At 43.9% G+C, this 18,712-nt stretch overlaps 1 protein-coding gene across 3 annotated transcripts in view; it reads right to left on the bottom strand.

Moving 5' to 3' along the window:
- LOC129711092 (zinc finger CCHC domain-containing protein 2-like) overlaps nucleotides 1-18,712 on the bottom strand; it is a 76,235-nt gene that overhangs the window by 55,784 nt on the left and 1,739 nt on the right. For all 3 annotated transcript variants that reach the window (XM_055658501.1, XM_055658483.1, XM_055658492.1), the window contains exons 2-3: nucleotides 16,231-16,336; nucleotides 4,972-5,048 (exon numbers count right to left, since the gene is read on the bottom strand). In XM_055658501.1, the coding sequence (XP_055514476.1) occupies nucleotides 4,972-5,048; nucleotides 16,231-16,336 (183 nt within the window). The remainder of the gene's footprint in view (nucleotides 1-4,971; nucleotides 5,049-16,230; nucleotides 16,337-18,712) is intronic.

Below are 18,712 nucleotides of genomic sequence, written 5' to 3'. Positions count from 1 at the left end.
AGGAGGGGGGGCAGGAAGGAAGGAGGGGGGGGGGGAGGGAAGGAGGGGGGGGAGGAAGGAGGGGGGGGGACAGGAAGGAGGGGGGGGGCAGGAAGGGGAGGCAGGAAGGAGGGACAGGGAAGGGGGGACAGGAAGGGGGAGGGGACAGGAAGGGGGAGGGGACAGGAAGGGGGACACAGGAAGGGGAGGGGGAGGGGGGGAAGGGGAGGGGGGGAGGCAGGAAGGGGGGGGGGGGAGGGGGGGAGGCAGGAAGGGTGGGACACAGGAAGGGGGGGGGGGGGAGGCAGGAAGGGGGGGGGGGGGGGGGAGACAGGAAGGGGGGGAGGCAGGAAGGGGGGGGAGGCAGGAAGGGGGGGGACAGGAAGGGGGGGACAGGAAGGGGGGGACAGGAAGGGGGGGTACAGGAATGGAGGGGAGACGGGAAGAGGGGGAGGCATTGCTGAGGGCCTGTAGGTCATAACTTTCACACTCTTTAGTGTCCTATTCTTTCCTTCCACTAATCCAGAATTCTACGTGTGGTGGGGGATGTGAGATCACTCTTTAACTACCTACAAGGCAGACTCTTTAAAAATGGATCATTATTTTTTTTTTAATTAAAAATTTTCAATTGATCCAATCTATCTCCCCAAATTTACAATTTCAAATTAACAGATTTTGTTCTGAGATAAATGCATTTCCAATCTCATCTAACACATCTACCTAGATGCCACGTGGCCATCGTTGAATTCAGGTCTCTATTTGAATTCAATTCAAAAGGTAAGAAATAGGAAGAAACTTACAGTTAAGAGAAAACAAAGAATAAACAATTAATTTTCATAGATTGCAAACTCGTTCAATGACATCCTATTTCATCTGACGGGGATTATTTCATCAAAAGGGAAATATATAGGAATATATAAATATATAGCCCGGGACTGGATGTCCGATAGGCTTTGGGAGAAATGAAACAGACAGAGCGAAATCCTGAACAAAGGAGAATAGAGCTGCAGGTATCTAGGCAGCATAGCATTGAAAAGAACAGTGAGCTCTCTAGTCAGATAAGGGACAGGACTTGGATGAGTGACAACTCGAAAGAACAGGAAGATCTATCTAGTCTGATAAGGACAGAACTTGGATGAGTGACAACTTGAAAGAACATCCTAGAATACTATGAGAGCACTTTGGGAGACTACGTACTGATAAGGTAGTGGGATTGGACAAAATTGGGACTGTTGGAGGGGACTGTACCAGGTGCTACTACGACACCAACCGCCGTGAAGATTGAAGATCACCCCCATTGGAGACATCTGATATGATTGACTGTAAATGGAGGAGAACCAATACTTCCCTTCAAACATTGAAAGAAAACTAGTACAAAAGAACGGGCAAAACATACATCAGGTACACAAATTTGTCCGAGAGGAATGAACCAGAATGCCTCAGCCCCCTCGTTCATAAGAAATCGCCTTGCACATTAGAGGCGCCCCTTTCTATCAGTTTTAAATTCCCCTCCCTTGTCTGACAGAGCCGCTGTTGAAAATAATCTTTGTTTCTGTGGGGACCAATGCGCAGAATTCGCAAGCTAGGGCATTCCCCAGGGAGACTTTGTGAACTGGGACTGGGAGGTCTAAGGCTTGCAGTGCCTTTAAATTGCAAAAGTAGTCTTCTTGTGGGAATGAGAAGTTAAAATGAACAAAGGGAGTAGTTTAGTGTAATGGTGGGCGGGCTAATGTTCAAAATGGGAGTGGTCCAAGCTGTGATTGGACAGTGATCCAGATTGCGATGTGACCCTCTTCTATAGACAGGGTCACAATGCCAGACATAGGGTCTTCAAAGGACTGACCAGTACCAGGTTTGTTCTTAACTACTAATTGCTGTTCTCCGAACTCTTATCAGCATTTTCTTTCTCTGCCTTAGTCCTTATCTCTTATTCCTCTGCCCACTGGCATTCCATCTGAAGTACTTTCCATCCTTGTTCCTCAATTCAATCCCTCTTTTACAAGCATTGTCCATCCAACTTCTATCTTGCATTTCCGCTTGCTTCTTTTCTGCCTCTCTCTCTCACTCTCTGCCTTCAATGGTTTCCACATTCCATATTCCTCCTACTGGCCAAGACTCATCACTCAAATGTTCGGTCAATCTAAAATTCAATATTCTATAATCCTTGTTGTTCTTATGAAACAAATAACACACGTGTTGTACATCACTCTCATCCAAATTATTTCCATGTCTATCCAAACTCCAAATCACTACTTACTTAGTACACAAATTGTAACAAACCTTTTCAGCCTGTTATGCCCAATCCTTTATATAACAATCATTTGCAGTCTGTAATGCCCAATCCTGGCTACTCTCTCTGGTAGCAAATTCACAAGTCTTTTCAAAACACTGTTTCTTCAAGACACATTGTCTTTTCAATACACTTCTTTTCAAGACACCTTGTCTTTCCAATACACATTAGTGACAAAAAACATTTTAGTCTGCAGTGCCCAATCCTTTACTTTACCCAATTCAATACACAAGCCAATCCTTTACACATGTGGTCTTAGCTTCACTGTCTGCTTCTCAGGATCTTGTCTGGGAACCAGATCAACCTCAGACTGAGGGACCATAATTTTTTTTCCAGGAGCTTCTTCGGGAGGTCGGACTCAAAGGGTCCGACTAGAGCTCCGTTTTCTCCCCTTCAGATCCCGGTCTACTCAGTCATCTGTTGCTGGTCCCAGCAAGATCCCTGCCAACTAACACCAAATGTCAAAGTTCGTCTCTTAAAAAGCTGACAGCAACAAAATTGTTAAAGGTAAACCAAAGCAATCTTTAATCCATTCGTCAGACGGGAGTGGCGAGATCTACAACGAGCACACACGTTGCTCAGTATTAGCACAATTATACATTTTCTTATCAGTAAAACACTCCGACCATCTGAATATAGCATGACTGAAAGATTCTATAGCCTTTCAGAATATAGGAAAAGCTGGGTCCAAATCAAGCTCATCCATTAACAAGTTATTACTTATCTCTGGAACGTCAGCTATTTGTTTCAATCTTGGCTTCTTTATGGCCTTGAAAGAAACACATGTTATTACGCTGGTTTCCATCTTAATGTCTTTATTAAAAAGACAACCTGTCCTCCATATTGTGTTCCATATAATTTGCAGTCATTCAGACTTGGCACCGAAACATTCTTTTGTTCTACTAGACCATGCTTTTGTAGAAGAACGACTGCATTTTGTAAACTATATTAGATTTAACTATTAGCTCTTTCACCCCTACCCCCGCGACCGGAAGGCAACACCGACCGCCACTTAAAGTGTCCGGACAGTGAACCAGGGCAAAGAAATACAGGTGTGGAGGAGGAGCCCATACAGGAGACTCATCCCTGCGTCTCGGAGGGAGATGAAGGATGTCGATGAAAGGCGGCATAAATGTGTGGGACCGGCTCCCAGGAAGGATTACGGCACCTGGGTCCGACGAGTACTTCTGGCTGAACTGGTGTTTGCTCAGCCGCAAGGACTCCACACGTTTGAGCCTCCCTAACACCCAGTGGGGCGGGACAAGGGCCGGCTGCTCTTACAGCCTGACGTGTGCGTTTTTAATGTCCAAGTGGCCCAGTGCAGAATGGAGAGCAAGTGAGATCGCATCCTTCGTTGACTTGTTGTGGCAGCAGGCAAATTGTAATGGGTCGAGGTTCTTCTTATAGTAGTTGATACGCGCCATAACCTACCTCTCAAAGCACTTCATCATCATGGACCTTAGTGCCACTTGTCGAGTCATTGAGGCATGTCTTCTTACTTGGCTCGAAGGGCCGAATGGCCTACTCCTGCACCTAATTTCTATGTTTCTATGTTTCTACTCTTCATACTGATCAGACTTTTATCTGGTCATATTTGATGGAAAGTTTGTTACGATTATTCCAGAAGTGGCTGCTATTTTAGATCAAGTGAAGAAAATTCTTCAGAGTCTAAAAAACATGTTTTTATTGCACACAGACATAGAGTGCCCTCCATAATGTTAAGGACACAGACCCATAAATTATTTTTTGCGTGTGCTCCACAATTTTAAGATTTGTAATTGAAAAAAAATCACATGTGGTTAAAGTGCACATTGTCAGATTTTATTAAAGGTCATTTTTATACATTTTGGTTTCACCATTACAGCTGTCTTTATACATAGTCCCCCCCATTTACGGGCACTCTGTCAGCAACTATTTACCAACAAATTCTGAACCATTGTTTTCCTTGAAAGCTTTAATTATACCCCAAGAAGCAAGATTTAGTTATGGAAGCAAAGGTGGAAAAAAATGAATGCTCTCAGTTTCGAGGTCACAATTGATAGTGTGGCACAAAGAGAAACAGTAAAACTGGTTAATGGGAATTATGATGCAAATACTAATCCAGCCAGCAGAGCAACTAATATAAAATATAGTTGTTGTTGTTGTTGTTTGGGGGCCAATTAACAAAGTTCCTCCCACTCCTATGTTCCTCAGGCAAGTGTCTCAAGCGCAATAACCTTCAACTGCTTCAAAGTTCTTCCCTCAATCATTAAGCAGTCTGGAAGTGCTTGCTAATGGTCACAACATACACTTCCATGTATGACCCTGTGACTGCACATAGCCAGATAACAGTTAATTAAACCTGAATGTTGCTAAATAAGTGCTAATGACATTTTCCAACAAGGTAATATCAAACCACTCTCTCCAACAGTCATGACATTCAGTGTCAATACCATCAACCGAACCTAGCATAATCAATACGTAAACGTTGTAGCTGTAAAGCAGGTCAAAGATTTGACATTCTCAAGCACTGCCTGCCTTATCAAATAGCTACATATGCAAGTCAGATATATGATGGAATATCATTCAATTACCTTAATAAACCCATTTCCAAAAACATTAGAAAAATAGGTCAATTAGGACAAAGTGAAAGGCAATCAACCGTTTTCTCCCCTCCACTCATTGTAAACAAAGACCATATTAAAAAATAACATTCTACTTACATCAAATGTATACTCCCAGTAGTTTTCAGATCTCTTTTTTGATACATTCTTAAAGATAATATTTTCAATCTGCACACCTGAAAAGGAAGCATTCGGAAATTCTAAGTTACAAAATACTCAAAGATCAGTTGGAAATATCTTTGGCCTACAAGGATACAACTGACAGTTGTTCTTAGTGGTCATGCAGTTAACATACGTCATTCCTAACTACTTAGATAAACATGTAGGAAAGAACTGCAGACACTGGTTTACATCAAAGATAGATACAAAATATTGTAGTAACTCAGCGGGACAAGTATCTCTGGAGAGAAGGAACGGATGACATCTCGGGTCAACACCCTTCTTCAATCTGATAGGGCTGACTGTGTTATAACTCTGATTTACAATTTACACTGCAAGCTGCATCAAAGTAACCCCCTGCAGAAAATCTCATGTTGGCTTGAAATTAGGCCAAGGATAGTAATTTACACTTTAGACGTGTCACAGAAATGGAAATTAGTTGTTCCAATATTAAATATAAAGGATAAACGGAATTCTGCAAAAACATATCCAATCCTAATACGAAAGAATTCTGTCACCTTACACAGTCTTTTATTTTTTTGCTATTGCAGTTAATTAATTTGGCAATCCCCAAGCCTTAGGACACAGGATCAGGCCATGGAAAGATCATATTTCAGAAAGAAAGTTAGCTTCAAGTGAGAATAATATTTTTTAAAGCGTGCGCCACCACATTCCACTGGGTTAGGCAATTCATCTCTTTAGTCACAACACCACTGTAATCCATTGAAGGTATGTATGGGAGCAAATTTATACACAATTTCCTAAATTCCAAACAGCTTTGCTAAGAGTCTAGTCACATAAAAAGTACACACTACCTCCAAAAAAACTAATAGCTCAATCATAGTCATTTACATGCAAACTAAAGGTAACTTCATAGAACATTTATGACAAAGTTATTCAAACTTCCCCATTACCACTGATTGTAAAGAAACTAACACAATCCCATCTTCCAGCACTAGTGCTTAGAACTGCAGATCACAACTTTAACTGCATGCACACTTTTTTAAAAGGAAGATTTGCATCTCAACCAGCTTTTTCAGGAGTGCTAAATTCCTTCCAATCTCACAGGCAAAAGCTTTTCCTAATTTTCCTTCGATTTACAAACAACATTTATTTTCAGTGCCGATTTGTTTTTTGATCTCGAAAGGAAATAAGATCAATAAGACCTGTTAAATCTCCTCTTTTTTGTTCTTGTTGGGCAAATTATTAATACAGAACATAGAACTGCACAGCACAGCACAGGAAAATGTCCATTGTCCCACCATGACTACAATGACCATGATGCCTATCGAACTAATCCCATCCGCCTGCACTTGTTCTATATCCCTCTATCCCAGTCTGTTCATGTGTCTAAATGTTTCTCAAACATTTATTTCGTAGCTACTTCTGATGAAGCCGAATAAAGTTACAAAAATAAGAAAATATTAAAATAGGTTTCTGGGCTAGCTTACAGCTTATATTTAGTGTCAAATTAGGCTTGCCTCAGGTTGCGGTGTGTGAGATAATAAATACCATAACATTGTCTCCCAAGTGAGGGGGTGACAGAGAGGAAGAGAGAAACAGCTGGTCATATCTTTGAAGTAAGATGCCGTAAACCAAATGGCCAATGTTTATGGGGGAGGAGGCGAGAAAGGAAGAGAGAAACCGCTAGTCATCTCTTTGAAGTAAGATGCCGTAAACCAAATGGCCAATGTTTATAATAATAATAATAATAATAATACATTTTATTTATGGGCGCCTTTCAAGAGTCTGAAAGACACCGTACAAAAATTTTGCAGGTAGAGAAAAAACATGTAAGGGGAATGAAATAACTGTAGAGACATGACTAGTACACAAAGTAAAGACAGAATTCAATACAAAACACAATAATAAGGCAATTAATGCACAGATGAAAAGGGAAGGGGACGTGGGGCTAAGGATAGGCAGAGGTGAAGAGATGGGTCTTGAGGCGGGACTGGAAGATGGTGAGGGACACGGAACTGCGGATCAGTTGGGGGAGGGAGTTCCAGAGCCTGGGAGCTGCCCTGGAGAAGGCTCTGTCCCCTAAACTGCGGAGGTTAGACTTGTGGATGGAGAGGAGACCGGCTGATGTGGATCTGAGGGGACCGTGAGGGTTGGTAGGGGGAGAGGAGGTCAGTGAGATATGTGGGGGGCCAGATGGTGGAGGGCTTTGTAGGTGAGGATCAGGATTTTGTAAGTGATCCGGTGGGAGATGGGAAGCCAGTGAAGTTGTTTGAAGACTGGAGTGATGTGATGCCAGGATTTGGTGTGGGTGATGAGTCGGGCGGCTGCGTTCTGGACCAGTTGGAGTCGGTTGATGTAGGTGGAGCTGATGCCAAGGAGAAGTGAGTTGCAATAGTCCAGTTGGGAGGAGATGAAGGCATGGATGAGTCTTTCAGCAGCGGGCGGTGTGAGGAGGGTCTGAATTTGGCGATGTCGCGGAGATGAAAGAAGGAGGTTTTAATGACATGGCGGATGTGAGGTGAGGGTGAGGGTGGAATCAAAGATCACGCCAAGGTTTATGAGGGACGAAGTGACGAGAGAGGAACCAGGGAAGTAGAAAGATAAGATGCCGTAAACCAAATGGCCAATGTTTATGAGGGACCAAGTGACAGAGAGGAAGCAGCGAAAGAGCTAGGGTGATCTCTTTGAAGATAAAATGACCTAAGCCAAATGGCCAATGTTTTTAGTATATCTTGTACCATGTAAACAAAATGCCTTTGATGTGATGCATTCTGTGGAAACCTTCCTGTACCTCTGACCATGACTAATGTCTGTGGAATATGCTAAGGCGACAAAAAAACCCTATTTAATGCAACGTAATTCTGTTGTTCAGAGAAGTGGACCGAGGACAGTCGAGTGTCTACATTGGTCACTTAGCCGGAATTATCGCTCCCTTCCATCGGCCGATAATAAGTAAAGTTTTGAACTGGTCTAGCAAACAGTTTGTGTGGTGTCTGAAGCGAACCTGTTTAGTTGTTATAAAAGTTACTTTTTCATTGGCGTTTTTTTTGGCAGGCCTCGCTGGGACCACATCAACAGCTGACTGTGCAAGAAGTTGCAGAGGTTGCCGGGATTGGACGGTAGATAACTGAGCTCTATCGGCCCCCTTGTAAGATCAACTCCCTATAAACTCCCGGGAACATCTGTGATCCTTCATCAGACATTGAATTGGTTCCCTGCCGAGGTTCTTAGAAACAGACGAAGGTAAGACCAGTTGGGCTTTATATGGTTTTTTTTTTAAGGGATTGTGTATGTATTTTTAAGACAGAATTGTGTACGTATTTTTAAGAAGGAATTGTGTATATTTTTAAGAAGGACTTGAGCGTTTTCTCTTTTTCTCTCTGTCTATCTCTTTTTCTCTCTCTCTCTACTAAGGGCTCCTCGGCCTCGTTGAGACATCCGTGATTTGTCGGGTTGAGATACGGGGGTTGAGGTGTGCGTCTGGCTTATTGAGACATCCAGAGTTGTCGGATTGAGAAATAAGTGGCGTTGTATATTAAAGAATTAAGAAGTCTGCCAGGTTGAGAAACGGGGGTCCCGGTTAGCGGGTCTGCTTCGTTGAGACACCTGGGGCTTATTTTAAGGGATAAGAAGTCTGCCAGGTTGTGAAACGGGGGTCCCGGTTAGCGGGTCTGCTTCGTTGAGACACCTGGGGCTTATTTTAAGGGATAAGAAGTCTGCCAGGTTGAGAAACGGGGGTCTCAGTTAGCGAGTCGACCTCGTTGAGACACTTGGGTCGTATATTAAAGAGTTAAAAAGTCAGCCAAATTGAGAAACTGAGGTCTCGAGTAGCGAGTCGGCCTGGTTGATATATTTGGAACAATTCGGAATTAAAAAGTCAGCCAAATTGAGAAACTGGGGTCTCATTTAGCGTGTCGGCCTGGTTGATATATTTGGAATGATTCGGAATTAAGAAGTCTGCTTTCTCGTTCTCTCTATCTATCTATGGGGAATGCTCTGGATAACAGCGAGGGGGGAACCCCCGTCCAACATATGTGTTATTTGAATCCTAAGTATAATAATACATTTAGAATGTTAAGTTACAAGTTGACCAAACGGTTGGGAGATGAAGCCTGGCCAGTAGGGGGCACATGGAATGTCAAGACAATTAAAAAAGCAGAGATGTTGATATGGGAAAGGAAGGCAGGAAATAAATGGAAGAAGGGAATTAAAACGTGGAAAGCAGAAGCAGAGAAGAAGCATGTGGAGAGTAGAGATCGAAGTTGGATGGATACTGCATGTAAACAAGGGATAGGAGTTACGAAATAAGGATAGCACTATGAAAGGATGGAAAGTATTGCAACTAGAATGCCAGTGGGCGGAGGAACAAGAGAAAATAATTAAGAGACAGGCAGGAGGTGAAAAACAGGTGATGGTTAGTAAAAATAAACCCAGTACTGGTAAATCCTCTGGAGGAGACTTCATGTCTGGCACGACGACCGTTTGGTAGTGAAGACGAGGAGATAATCCTGGGAGACGTCCACCTCCCTACGTCCTACCAGTAACAATGGCATCCTTACCTTTGGCAGCTCCGTCAGTAATATCCATATATCCCGAAGTTCCGACCTTACAAAGCTACGGTGCAATACTAAAGGAAGTGAGTGAGCTGACGGAAAGTGTCCAAGATGAAGCGATTAATACGGTGGGATCAATTGGGGAGCGAGTAAAAACAAACCCTAGAAGGACTGCACAGAACCTCCCTATGATAGCGGTGCCAAACCCTAGGGCAGGAGACGCCAATCAGGCCGATATCATGCAAATATACGCACCGTGGAGACCACACGAGCAATGTAGGATACGGGATAAAGCCCCAGACCACCATAAGACCCCGCAGGAATTTGTAGAATACCTCCGCAGTACGGTAGAATATTATCAGGCTACGGACCGTGATATTTGGTCCATGACCTTGTCACTTTTGTCAGCGGCCAAACAACAGAAGTGGAAGGATGTTATGAAACATCAGACGTGGCAGACACTAAAAGCCGTGCAGGCGCATGCAGACGAGACAGTTTGTGTAGATTTTATGATGACCAGTCTGTTTGAATGTTTGAAGAAGCCAATTAACATGTCGGTGGTCCTCGATTGTAAGCCCGGTCCAAAGGAAGACCCCCCAGTCGTATCTGGATCGTTTCACTAGTATCTATGGGACCTATGCAGGAGACTCTGTATACAATGCGGGCACTAGGTCCCTAGCTTTTAATGCTATGTTAATGAGTTGTCTCCCTCTTAAAGTACAGTCAATGATTAAAACAGATTTAAACTGGTCAGACAACGACATAACCCAGATGAGACGTGCAGTAGCTGCTTTTTGGGCTGACGGTGCTGGAAACACGGCTGCCACCAGTGCACCCAGAATAAAAACAGAATATTATATGTTGGATCCAGCAGCTGAGGAATCCTACCAGGCTGTGGCTATGAGATCTGGGAACGGGATGCGCCCTGGTAGAGGAAGGGGTTTTCCACCCAGAGCACAATGGGATAGACCACGATGGGAAGAATTCCAGGGAAGACAAAATCAAAACCACCCAGGGCAGGGAAGATCACCTGGTGAGAGGGGAACTGGAGGAAGCTGTTTTCAGTGTGGGGGAAGAGGGCATTGGAAAGAGGAATGTCCCTCTGGTGACTCCGGGGAAGTACGGGGAAGACAGACTCCGTACTCTACCAACAACCCGTTTTCCCAATGACCCACCCACTTCCCTGAACAGCATCTATTCCCATTAATCGCCAACCCCGATGAAGAACCCATAGTAAACATGATGCTGGGGGACACCAGAGTTCCGTTTTTGATTGATACAGGAGCAACCTCATCTACCGTGAATCAGGAGCTTGCAGAGCTTGGAGTTCCCATGTCAGACCATGTAACACGATTATCAGGATTGGACGGGAAAGTACGGTGTTACCCACTAACTCAGCCTCTGACTGTAACCTATGGACAGGAACAATGTACCCTCCCTTTTTCCGTTACACCATTTCTTGGCTGCAACCTCGCAGGCAGACCTATTGATAGGATTAAAAGCGGGAATTATCTGCACTGACGAGGGAATTCACCTCCAGACCCAGAAGATGATGCACACTTTACACTTCCCAACACCTCAATGGTGGGCTATTGATCTTTTGTCAGCACCAGTCTTTGGAAATACACCCGATCCACATGTGACCTTATGTTATGATCCTACGGGTTGCAATCCCGAAATGGAAGATTACTTTAGTTCACTGATAGGGGAAGCGACTAGGGTCCGCTTGATAGGAACAGTGTCAGGCGAACCTGGCACTGCCTTGATCGTGCAAGTGGAGGAAAAGTTGTGGAAACAGAATGCTTCTCTAGTGGCACCTCATGTAACCACCTCAGTGAGGGCAGACCACTCAGCAAAAGAGCTGGGGTACCTCACCTGCGAATTATGCAACCAAGCAAGTAACATACTGGGTGAGCAATATTTTTCTCAGGGAACGTTGGAATATTAGCAAGAGAAACAGATCGTTGAAGGAGTTATCAGACGCCATCAGCCAACTGCAAACGACATGGACAAACATCAGATTTGGGCGACATCACCGCATCAGGTAGGACTGACTTATTGTGTACCCGTAATGATCACGCTTAAGCCGGATGTCTGCCTCCCTGCAGTTCCCCTATATCCTTTAAAACCAGAAGCAGTGGCAGGAATACAACAGCTGGTGCAGTCTCTTTTACACCAGGGTATATTGGTGCAGTGTCACTCACCATGTAACACCCCAATCTTCCCGGTACCCAAGCCTGGACGCTCAGAGTGGAGGCTAGTACAAGACCTCCGTGCAATTAATATGATCGTTATGCCTATGCACGCCATCGTACCGAACCCCGCAACTATCCTGAGCCAGGTTCCCGCCTCTGCGACAATCTTCACAGTTATTGACCCACAACATGCATTCTTTTCAGTCCCACTGCATCCCGATTGCCAATACCTTTTTGCCTTTACATACGAAGGACAACAATATACATGGACACGCCTGCCACAAGGTTTTGTACATTCGCCCACTATGTTTTCCCAAGTACTAGCAGACCAGTTAGACATTAACCCTCCCACAAGGCTCCATTGTAATTCAGTATGTTGATGATTTACTTCTGGCCAGCTCTGATGAGGCCAGCAACATTATTGACACTGCAAAGTTGTTAGAAGCCTTACATGCTTGGGGGTATGTGATCCCTGAGACTCCCTTGGAGTTATGATCAGTGCCACTGAAAGAGCACTTACTCCAGCAAGAGTGGACCCTATTGTTCGATACCTAAAACTAGAAACCCCCAAACAAATGAGAGCCTTCTTGGGGTTAGTGAACTTTTGCCGTCTGTGGATTCCCAATGTTGTACTTTATACGAAGCATCTATCACCACTGGCGTCTGCAAATGCCGCACGACATTTTTCCCTCGATGAAAACCAGACTGAGGCCTTTATAGCCTTAAAAGATGCATTAGCCTCCGCCCCAGCCATCGGAAGACCACTGTATGACAGATCGTTTCAGCTATATGCAACAATAATTCAAGACTGTGTATCTGTTGTTCAGAGAAGTGGACCGAGGGCAGTCGAGTGTCTACATTGGTCACTTAGCTGGAATTCTCGCTCCCTTCCATTGGCCGATAATAAGTAACGTTTTGAACTGGTCTACCAAACAGTTTGTGTGGTGTCTGTTTATTAAGAAGCGAACCTGTTTAGTTGTTATACAAGTAACTTTTTTCACTTCTACCAACCTGGCAATGTGTTCCAGACACACACCCCTGCGTGAAAAAAACCTTGCCTTACAAATCTCTCTTAAACATTCCCCTCTCACTTAAATCTATGCTTTCTAGTGTTTGACATTTCAACCATGGGAGCAAGATAACTACCTACCCTTTGTATTTGTCCAAACACTCCTTATAATTAATATTCTCCAATCCAGACAATATCCTGGTTAACCTTTTCTGCACCATCTCCAAAGCCTTCCTGTTGTGTGGTGACCTGAACTGTAAATAGTAGGCCAAACATATTGTAGCTAACGTTTAATTTAGCCGCAACATGACCTCACAACTTTGATACTTCAAGACTTCCCATCATAACCCCTTTTTGGTCTTCCAGAGACCACTCCCTCTGCAACTCTTGCTGAGCTCTTCTACCTTCGGCTCCGAGTCTAACTCATCCATGGTCGGCAGGCACTCGATGGCATCGAGGGCTGAGGGGAGGACATTGTTCTTTCTCGAGTAGAGGTCAGTGTTCCACTCCTCTTTTCATCTGTTGGCATTCATCTGTGATTACATCCCCAGTGGTGGTATTGAGGGGGGCCGTCTTGCTCTGGACTGCTCCTTGTGCCTTATAAATGCCATTGTACATTTCCCTGATGTTCCCTGTTATGGCGGCCGTCTGGATGTCCTCACTGAGCAGTGTCCAGTAGTCATTGGTGCAATGCCTGGCAGTCTGCTGAATCTTTTTCCTGGCAGTCCTGAGGATCTGCAGGTTCTTCTCGTTAGCCGACCACTTGTACTCGGCTAGGGCGGCGCGCTTGGCTTCGATGACGGGAGTCATCTCGGTCAACTTGTCCTCAAATCAGTCGTGTGTCTTCGAGGTCTTCTTCCCAAAGCTAACTAAGGCTGCATGGTGTCCCGCAGAAGTGGAAAATTCTGCGGGACAACATGAGGTGCCAAGTTCTCTCTCAAAAGCGTCTGCAAACTGTTGCACGAGGTCTGGACGGGGCATCTTGCCGACATCGATGCGGGGGTTACCCTGCTTCTTGGTACAGTAAAACCTCTTTAGTTGCAGCATGATCTTGCATCACACCAAGGAGTGGTCTGTGTCGCAGTCCGCACTGTGGTAGGTGTGTGTGTGGAGAATGTTTTTGATGGCAGAACGCCATAATTGAATATATACACAATTAAAAAAATAGAAATGGCTGGAAATATTCAGCAGGTCAGGCAAGTCTAACCTGCTGAATATACCATTCTTTATTTTTGTTTCATCTCTGATGAAAAGTCTTTCACCTGAAGTGCTACCCCATAGATGCTGCCCAACTTGTTAAATATTTCTAGCATTTTCTAGTTTCAAGTTCAAGCTTAAAGCACACGGTACTGGGGGGTTCAGTATTGATGTGGATAGGGAACTGGCTGGCAGACAGGAAGCAAAGAGTAGGAGTAAACGGGTCCTTTTCAGAATGGCAGGCAGTGACTAGTGGGGTACCGCAAGGCTCGGTGCTGGGACCCCAGCTATTTACAATATATATTAATGATTTGGACGAGGGAATTGAATGCAACATCTCCAAGTTTGCGGATGACACAAAGCTGGGGGGGCAGTGTTAGCTGTGAGGAGGATGCTAGGAGGCTGCAAGGTGACTTAGATAGGCTGGGTGAGTGGGCAAATGCATGGCAGATGCAGTATAATGTGGATAAATGTGAGGTTATCCACTTTGGTGGCAAAACCAGGAAAAGTAGACTATTATCTGAATGGTGGCCGATTAGGAAAAGGGGAGATGCAACAAGACCTGGGTGTCATGGTACACCAGTCATTGAAAGTAGGCATGCAGGTGCAGCAGGCAGTGAAGAAAGCGAATGGTATGTTAGCATTCATAGCAAAAGGATTTGAGTATAGGAGCAGGGAGGTTCTACTGCAGTTGTACAGGGTCTTGGTGAGACCACACCTGGAGTATTGCATACAGTTTTGGTCTCCTAATCTGAGGAAAGACATTCTTGTCACAGAGGGAGTACAGAGAAGGTTCACCAAATTGATTCCTGGGATGTCAGGACTTTCATATGAAGAAAGACCTGATAGACTCAGCTTGTACTCGCTAGAATTTAGAAGATTTAGGGGGATCTTATAGATGATGGAGTTCGCACTGCGACCGGCTACACAATCATGAGTATAGAGTGAGTACAGCAGGGGGCTGTGCACGCAGCCTTGAGGTCCTCCCGTGCTGATTGTTATCGAGGCCGACACTTTTCCACCAATATGAGCAGACTGTGTCTGTGAATGAGGAATGTGAGGATCCAATTGCAGAGGGACGCGCAGAGACCCAGTTCTGCGAGTTTGGTAACCAGCTTGGAGGGGATGATTGTGTTAAATGCCGAGCTGTAATCAATGAATAACAGTCTGATATACGAGTTTTTGTTGTCCAAGTGGTCCAGAGCTGAATGGTGGCCGATTAGGAAGGCCAGCGAGATCGCATCCACCATTGATCTGTTGTGGCGGTGAGTGAACTGCAGTGGGTCCAGGTTTTTGTCGAGGTAGGAGTTGATTTGCTCCATGATCAACCTCTCAAAGCAATTCATCTCCACAGGCGTTAGTGCCACTGGTCGATAGTCATTGAGGCGCGTCACCTTACTCTTCTTGGGCACTAGTATAATTGATGCCCTTTTAAAGCAGGTGGGGACCTCAGACCTCAGAAATGAGAGGTTGAAAATGTCCGTAAAAACTCCAGCCAGTTGGTCCGCACAGGTGTTCAAAACACGCCCGGATATACCATCAGGTCCAGGCACTTTTCGAGGGTTCACCCCTCTGAAGGATTTCCTGACATCGGCCTCTGTGACTGAGACTGAAATACCATCACAGCGAATGGGGGCTCAAGAAGGCACATCAGTATTCTCCCTATCAAAGCGTGCATAAAACGCATTGAGCTCGTCAGAGAGTGATGTTTCGCCGACATTCGAGCTGCCTCCTGGTTTCGCCTTGTAGGAGGTGATTGCATTCAGGCCCCGCCACAGTTGGCAAACATCTGTATCATCCTCCAGTTTAGAGCAGAAGTCCCTTTTGGCCTTTTTGATGGTCTTACCAAGGTCGTATCTGGACTTCTTGTAGGCCACTGTATCATCAGACGTGAATGCCCGGTGTCTGGACTTCAGAAGAGCGCGGATTGTAGATTTTCAGCATCTGCACTATTTTCTTTTACGATGGAGGACGTTTTCCACATCGGTGGGTTCACCAAACACTAAAGGCCTCCTGGAGAAACAAGGACAGATACCAAGTGCTAGAACAATTCAGCATGTCAGGTAGCTCTGAAGAAAAAGGAACCTTCTTCACACTAATCCCTTTTCTCCAGAAATGCTGCCTGACCCACAAAGTTACCCTAGCACTATGACTACCAAAGACCTCCTGATCAATTGCAAATCCAAAACCCTTCAATGATTCAGAAGTCTCAAAATAAGTGTCAAATTACTGAATTGCTGGAAAAAAAAACAAATGCAATTTAAGTGTGATTAAAGATTACCTGGTCGCTGAGTGATTGCTTCTGCCCCTTCTTCAGAAGATAGAGGTGGCCTCTCATAATAATTACTTTCTGTCCCCAAAGAATAGGTTTTCCTGGAGAAACGCTCCTTTTAAAGCAAAAGTACAAAGCAAGAAAATGAATAAACCAAAGGCTTTTTTAAAGAGACAACTAAAACAGTTTTGAGTACAACATTCGGGAAATCCTATTGCAGGTGTATAAAATTTTGGTTCAGCCCCCTTGTATGCAATTCTATTGGCCGCATTATAGCAAAGATGTGGAGACTTAGGAGAGGGCCCCTGAAATGCACCCTACCTCTACAATCAGAACCATCCTTTAATACCACTGTTACCGGGATTTTGGCTGGGTTGGAGAATATTAGTACTGCATATGAATATTAGTTTGAATTGCATATTATGCAGAGCTGGAGGCCAAGGGGCATCCTGAAAGAAGCATATACAATTACCAGAGACATTGATAGGGTAGATAGATTCCCCAGGGTGGAAATGACAAATATCAAAGGGCAAAGATTTAAGGTGAATGGATAAGGTGGGAATGTTTGAAGGGGATTTGCCACACAAATTTGTTTTGCTTTATACACAGAAGGGGAAGTACTGAAACATGCTGCCAGGAGGGGGATGATGGAAGCAGATAAGAAAGCAACATTGAAGAGGCATTTCAGCATACAAATGAACAGGCAGGATATGGAAGAATATGATGGCATGCTTTCAGATGCCATTCATTTAAATTGACATCATTGTTGGGACATACAGTGGCCAAAAACCCTGTACCTACGCTGTTCTATGTTATTTCATGATTTATTTTCTCAAAAGTATGCTAATTAATGTTAAATTGTACATTTGAACGCTGCGATTTTAAAGGGACACATTCGAGGAATTAAATCTTATTTTTCCCAGACATATTTAACCTGGAATTTTCATTTATGATGGGCAATTTCCAAACAGTTCAAAAAGCCCAAATATTTATTAATTGTTAGTAAAAACATATTGTATTCAGTACATCCTTAATATTCGACTCGAGCATCTTCACCACTACCGATGTAAGGCTAACTGGTCTATAATTTCCCATTTTCTCTTTCCCTCTGTTCTTAAAAAGTGGGGTTACATTAGCTATCCTCCAGTCCACAGGGACTGATCCAATCTATAGAACATTGGAAAATGATCACGAACAATTTCTAGATCCACCTCCTTGAGTACTCTGGCTCCATCAGGTCCCAGGGATTTATCTGCCTTCAGTCCCAACAGTTTACCAAACACCATTTCCTGACTAATGTGTATTACCTTGAGTTCCTCCAGCACACTAGATCCTTGGTCCTGTGAGATTGTTTGTATCTTCCTTAGTGAAGACAGAATCAAAGTACTTGCTTAACTGGTCAACCAGTCACCAAACTGAACCTTACATTTAACAATTGACTATTGTGTCAATTTACATTTGTTGATTCTTGAGATTAGTCTCGATAACACCAATAACACTCACAAGAAGGAATGTGCAGTTCAAGCCTTCAATCTGGTCTGAAAAGTCCCGATCCACAACTTCACCTATCCACATTTTCCAGAGTTGCTGCCTGACATACTGTGTTACTCCAGCACTTTGTCTCTTATTTTTTTTGTAAACCAGCATCCGCAGTTCCTCGTTTCAACAACCCTTCAATTATGTTTTCAGAACAAATCTGGAGACTTTTTCAAAAAAAAACCTCCACAAGTAATGCTCATATTTAACTCTGGGGTTGAGTTGAAGTATGTAATCCCTTAAATCTATCCAAATGAGGAGTATTAATGACCGAAAGACATTTAAACAATTTTTAAACAATTAGTGTTGCAAATTACAATAAAGCAGGTTTCACTACTGAATATCAAACTGCCAAGTCTGGGGCAAGGAGAATTCAGCCGAATCCACGCCATTAAATTGTTGCAACAGAGAAAATAAATGTGTCGAATTTTCTCCAAACACTCAAGTGTGCAATTTCACTTTCACACCGCCACGACGTGAATCAGTAGTTTGAAGGTTCAGAATTATTTCGACAAAAAAAAACTTTTAATCAAAAACTTGCTTTGCATAAATGCGTGCATCTTCGTTTCTAAACTACAAACAAGTTAAAGGATTTCAAAAGGGCACGGGTAGATCTCTTCCTCCGCCATGCCCATGGGATTAAGCAGTAAAACATTTAAAATATCCTTACATCAAAATAAACTGTGGCAATGCTCAGCCATGTGAACCAATCCTTTGCCGATTCTATTCTTTAGTAAAAAAATGTGATCTCATGAAGGCGGAATTTCTCTTCGCGGCGACTTGACATACGGGTGGGAATCAGGGTAGACTGTAGTGTCGTGCCAGAATAGCTGACAACTAGCCCACTTTGGATACAATCTCTTCCACACCCACCAACCGACACCGACCCAATACCGCCATACCATTGGTCAACATAAAGCGCCAAAGACCCATTTAAAAATACACAAGAACCCCA

The sequence above is a fragment of the Leucoraja erinacea genome, chromosome 2 (assembly GCF_028641065.1).
Source record: "Leucoraja erinacea ecotype New England chromosome 2, Leri_hhj_1, whole genome shotgun sequence".
Lineage (NCBI taxonomy): Eukaryota > Metazoa > Chordata > Chondrichthyes > Rajiformes > Rajidae > Leucoraja > Leucoraja erinaceus.
Note: the sequence above shows the minus strand (reverse complement) of the source record. Positions and strands in the feature narration are given on the sequence as shown.